At 36.0% G+C, this 5,449-nt stretch overlaps 1 protein-coding gene across 1 annotated transcript; it reads left to right on the top strand.

Moving 5' to 3' along the window:
* The first annotated feature begins 1,964 nt into the window (after positions 1 to 1,964).
* LOC131056885 (metalloendoproteinase 1-like) lies at positions 1,965 to 5,071 on the top strand. The gene is made up of 2 exons (XM_057991161.2): positions 1,965 to 2,133; positions 3,607 to 5,071. Exon 2 carries the CDS (start codon positions 3,716 to 3,718, stop codon positions 4,886 to 4,888), a length of 1,173 nt encoding a protein of 390 aa, XP_057847144.2. The 5' UTR covers positions 1,965 to 2,133; positions 3,607 to 3,715; the 3' UTR covers positions 4,889 to 5,071.
* Positions 5,072 to 5,449: the final 378 nt, after the last annotated feature.

Below are 5,449 nucleotides of genomic sequence, written 5' to 3' on the forward strand. Positions count from 1 at the left end.
TTGCAGCCTGCCAGCTAATGATTGATACTGATTGTTCCATGTACTTAACTTCTTATCAATTTTATTCTTGATCCACAACCACATTTTCTATAAATTGGGCCATATAGCAAATGGAATCCCTAAATACCTTGCTTGTTTGGATTGACCTTCCCAATGTATTCCAAACTTGGTGAACCATTGGGGAGGGTGTTCCTTCCAACCAAGCATGGTAGATTTAGAATTGAAGATTCTTGCTTTGGATGCGTCACAAAAGATATCCAATTTAGTCACGAGGGAATCCATGTTACCTTCTTCCAATGCAATGAAAAGAGCAATGTCATTTGCAAATTGAATATTCAATAGGGCTTTCTTATTGGGAAGAGAGATGCCTTTTATTCTAGGAGATATTAGTGAATCCCAAGCAAATAAAATAATGCATCCGAGGCAATAACAAGTAGGGTAGGGGCCAGGGTACATCCCTGCCTAATTGATCTTTCCAGGGAGAAACTTTCTATCAGAGACCCATTAATATCTATTTGAGCAAAAGCATCTTTTAGTAGTGTTTGAACAATATGGCAGGATGAACTAGGAAAACCAAAAGCATCCAACATCATAAGTAGGAAGAGCCATTCAACCCTACCATAAGCTTTTTCATAATCTAATAGGAATATGGCCGTATTTTGGTTTGTTTCCTTGGCCCAATTCATGGCCTCCCAACTGGTTAATAGGTTCTCCAAAATATGTCTTCCCTTAATGAAGCCTGTTTGTGTTGCTTGCTTTTTCTCTATCCTTATAATTTTTTTAAAATTAATTACTTTTATTGATTTTTATTTCTAAACATATATTTTTATAAGTTTTAATATCTAAGATACTATATTAATAATTAATATGTAATTTTTATTTTGTTTTCTTTTTATTTTGAAAACTGCCATTCTTTTTTCTTTTTCCTCATGTTCTTTTAATTAAGTTTCTTATTTAATTGTCTATTTTTATGTTTCCTTTTAGCTCCTTTTCCTCTTCAATTTAGTTCTTAGCTCTTTTCCCTTAATCCTCTATTCATGTGCAACTTTTCCCTCTATCTTTTGCTTTTCTTTTAAAACTTGCTCTTGGTCTCCAAAACTCCTAAAAACTCCAACATAATTGAATCCAAAATTAAATCATGCAGACTGTAATATAAATATGTACCAAGATTGAATAATACAAGTGCTATAACAACAATTGAACCCTATACAATTGTTGATGGCTCTTTACTTCGCATTGGTTTGCTAATAGCTTTTGCCTTTAATGCTTTAACTTTTTTAACTTATGTTTGTAAAATACTCTTTGCTATTGTCTACTGTGGTTGTATATCTTTTTGTCATATATTGATCCACTTTTATCATGTATTATTGAGTGTAATTTTTGATGGATTATCATGTGGAACATTTTCTTGCACTTTTTCAGTGCAACCTTTACTATGTAGATTGTATTCTTTCAATAAAAAAGATTCTTAATGAATTCATAATATTGTTGCAAATGTATAAACTTTTTAGTTTTTTGTTATTGCCAAAATTTGAAATTACTTTAAATTAAAAAAATTAAGCCTTAATTTCATATTACTGTCCACCATGGCAATCCTAGCTGGAACTGATCAGTTATCATAATAATGTTTGATATAGCGCTTACATGCATTTTCACAGGGCTGTTTGGCAGAGTACGTACACGTGTGAACTAATTCTGTTAAGTAGAAGTTTTCCGTGGATGATATAAAATCTCTTCAAAAATTATACTCTTTTTATTCTTGTTTTGGGAATTATTGTCTACGAAAATCAGAAATTAATCTTTAAATTAAAAAAAAGTCCTGATTCCATCTCACCGTCCACCATGGCAAGCCTAGCTGGAACTGAAATTGCTGACATGGCAGCCAGTGATCCTAGCAGTGTTTGATTTATCGCATATATACATTTTCACAGGCAGCCCTTTGCACGGTACGGTACATTTGTGAGGTTCTGCGAAATTGTCGCCAGCAATTCACGAACTTCTTCATAGTGTTTCTACCAATTGTTTTCCTGTTTTTGCTCAGCCATATACTTGAGCTGTGGAAGCCTTCAAATATACCCCCCTGGAGCAATTCCCAAGAGCTGTTACGTTGGCATCAAAGCTAAGCTGTAAAATGTATGTCACTGCTTTTCTGTTATGAATACCCATATCAGTTTGATTAATGGGCACTTAAGTTTTATCAACAGAAACTTCATGTTTCATTACCCAATTCAAGTTTATCAATGTCAATGCATTCATCTTATCATTCCCAGCAGCATGTTTCTTTAATCTTTCCCAGCGGCATGTTTCTTTAATCTTTCCCAGCGGCATCTTTCTTTACCCATTTCAAATTATAATTGCCAATTTGAGCTGGGGAAGCCTTCAAACGTATCCTCCTGGAGCAATTCCAAGAACTTTACATTGGCATCAAGGCTAAGTTCTAAAATGTATGTCACTGCTTCTCTTTAATGAATACCCATCTCGATTTGATAAATGGGCACTTCAGTTTTATCAGCAGAAATTTCATGTTTCATTATCCAATTCAAGTTTATCAATGTCAATGTATTCATCTTATCATTCCAAGCAGCATGTTTCTTTAATCTTTCCCAGCGGCATGTTTCTTTACCCATTTTAACTTTTAAATGTCAATTTGAGCTGTGGAAGCCTTCAAAGAACTTTACATTGGCATCAAGGCTAAGCTCTAAAATGTATGTCATTGCTTCTCTTTTATCAATAACCATTTCAATTTTATAAGTGGTTTTATCAAAACCAACTTCATGTTTCATTACCCAATTCAAGTTTATCAATGTCAATGTATTCATCTATCATTCCCAGTTGCATGTTTCATTACCCATTTCAATTTATTATTGTCAACTTCATTTTTCATCATCCACATCAATTCTATCAATGCTCATTTCATTTCTATCAAGGCCAACTGTCACGCTTCTATACCCATCGCAATTTAATCAGGGCTCATTTCAGTTTATCATAATCAACTTCATCTTTCAATACCCATTTCAATTTTATCATTGCCAACTTCACGTTCCGTAATCCATTTGAATTTATTCACTGTAAACTTCATGTTTCATTACCCATTTCAATTTTACTGTTGCCAACTTAATATTTCATTAATCTTTCTATATTAAATTAGGTTTTCGCCGATTGGCCCTATATTTTTAGCAATGTTTTGTGGTATATTAGCACTGTTTTTTAGTCTTATCAATAAACTGGGCTATAAAATTGATCTTTAACTGAAATTATCATATCTTTTGGTAGATTAATTTTATCAGAGGGCGTGAATATTTAATTTATTTTCAAAAGCATTGCATGCCATAGATAAATGGTGATATATCAAATGACTATGTTTCAGAAGGTTATTGCAATTTAAAGTTGGTTTCCAGAGTTTGAGTATTATGATAACTTATTATCGAGTTTTTTTGGTAGATTGAGATGGTCATTGATCCTATTCTCTGATTTTAGATTTTCATTTAATAGTTTTCCATGATTTCCTTCTTTCTGTCTTCGGTTTCATCGAGGGAAACCTGATGTTGTGTTTTCTGACTACTTCTGTCGATATATTTATCTTGATTTCTGTTTTATTGTTGTCAGGATTGATCTATCTGAAAGTTCAAATGGATATGGATTCTGAAAATTGCAGGGCCCAAAGATATTGCTGAAAGAGAGAGAGAAAGAGAGCTTGCGATAGAGTGTATTAGAAATGGACAACTTCAGGTTTATTACATACAGAGGTCTGGTAGTACTTGCAATTGTTGTGGTCATATTAACGGCTGAAACCATTTCTTCTCACAGATATGGAAGACAAAAGACAGGAAGAGAAATGGGCCTGGATATAAAGGAGACGGAGGTAACTACTGCAGTGTCCGAGTTGGATGTTTTGAGGGGCCTGGACCTCAAGAAAGGTGACATCCACAATGGGATACGTTATGTTAAGTTATATTTGGCCAGGTTTGGCTATCTGTTGCAACAAAAACAGGAACAACATGCATGGGATGACCTGTTTGATGATCAGCTCGAAGAGAGTCTGCGTATGTACCAGAATAACTTCAATCTTAGTGTCACAGGCTTCCTAGACCAAGAGACACTGGGTACCATGCACATCCCCAGATGCAGCAGGGAAGATATACCTGATGAACTGCTGATATTCCTCTCCAAACCAAGTCCTTCTAAGGGCAGTTTATGGAACCAAGAGCCGTGGAAATTCGCCTATGGGAAGCTAAAGTGGAGAAGTACCCATCATCTCACTTACGCCTTTTCCTCCACCATTGCCCATGCAGAGTCAACCATCCTTTCCAAGGAGGACATCCGCAATACACTGGCTTCTGCCTTTGACAGCTGGGCAGCAGTGGTTCCACTCAATTTTTCTGAAACAAATCAATTTGAGAAGGCAAATATAAAGATTGAATTTGTGGCACGTGACCATGGGGATGGAGCCCCATTTGAAGGGCCCAGTGTAACGGTGGCACATGCATTCCCTCCGGAGGATGGCCGCTTTCACTTCAACGTTGACAAGCTTTGGACAACAAGTTGCCACCTCACACACCATCCCTCTGCATTTGATATTCAGAGCACTGCTGTTCATGACATTGGCCATGTCATTGGGCTGGGTCATTCCAAAGTCCAAAACTCTGTTATGTATCCCTTTCTACCACCGGGACACATTAGGCACTCCCTTACTGCTGATGATATCCGTGGTGCCAGGGCTCTTTATGGAACTCGAATATCCAATCACCGAGACCAACAGGATGACCAACAGGAGGACGAAGAAGAAAATGAGGAAGAGACCTCCCACATTCACCTCCTCGTTGTTGGATTTCTTATGCTAGCTGTCTGTCTCATGTTCATACGCAGACATCTGCCCCGTCATATTTGATTCCTTCTGTAAATACTTTCGTCTCTCCTTTCAAAGTTTTCTGCATTACTATTGGAATGATTTGGTTGTAATTTTTTGAGGACATCAGATTCGTTTAAGAGGCTGCACTACTTTGAGTCTTTGCTAAATGTTGCCATTTTTTGGTTTAGTTTAGCAGCACAATTTCAATATTCTTCTGGTAATATACAGCATCATATTTTTGAGATTATTTCTCAGGTTATCATTTTCAGAATCATATCTGGAATCAATTATGTTCTATCTATTTTCGTAATAACTTAGATAGCAATGTTGTACATTTTCAAAAATATATCTGGGGTTTGATAAGAGTCAAGACACCATATGCAACATAAAAAGTGCTGCTACTTGAATCACGGGTGGTTATTTTGTGGGATTGATAAGGCTAGTTGAGAGTCACACCACAGCAATTCAACAGTAGATTGACAGGTAACTTACACTTTAGTGCAGTTGTAAAAGATGTTGTACAATGTGAGTGACTCTGGAACAGGCATATTATCTTTTTATCTGTTATTGGTTTATACTACTTTCTGAAGTTTCTTCCCT

This window comes from Cryptomeria japonica, chromosome 7 (genome assembly GCF_030272615.1).
Source record: "Cryptomeria japonica chromosome 7, Sugi_1.0, whole genome shotgun sequence".
NCBI classification, from domain to species: Eukaryota; Viridiplantae; Streptophyta; class Pinopsida; order Cupressales; family Cupressaceae; genus Cryptomeria; species Cryptomeria japonica.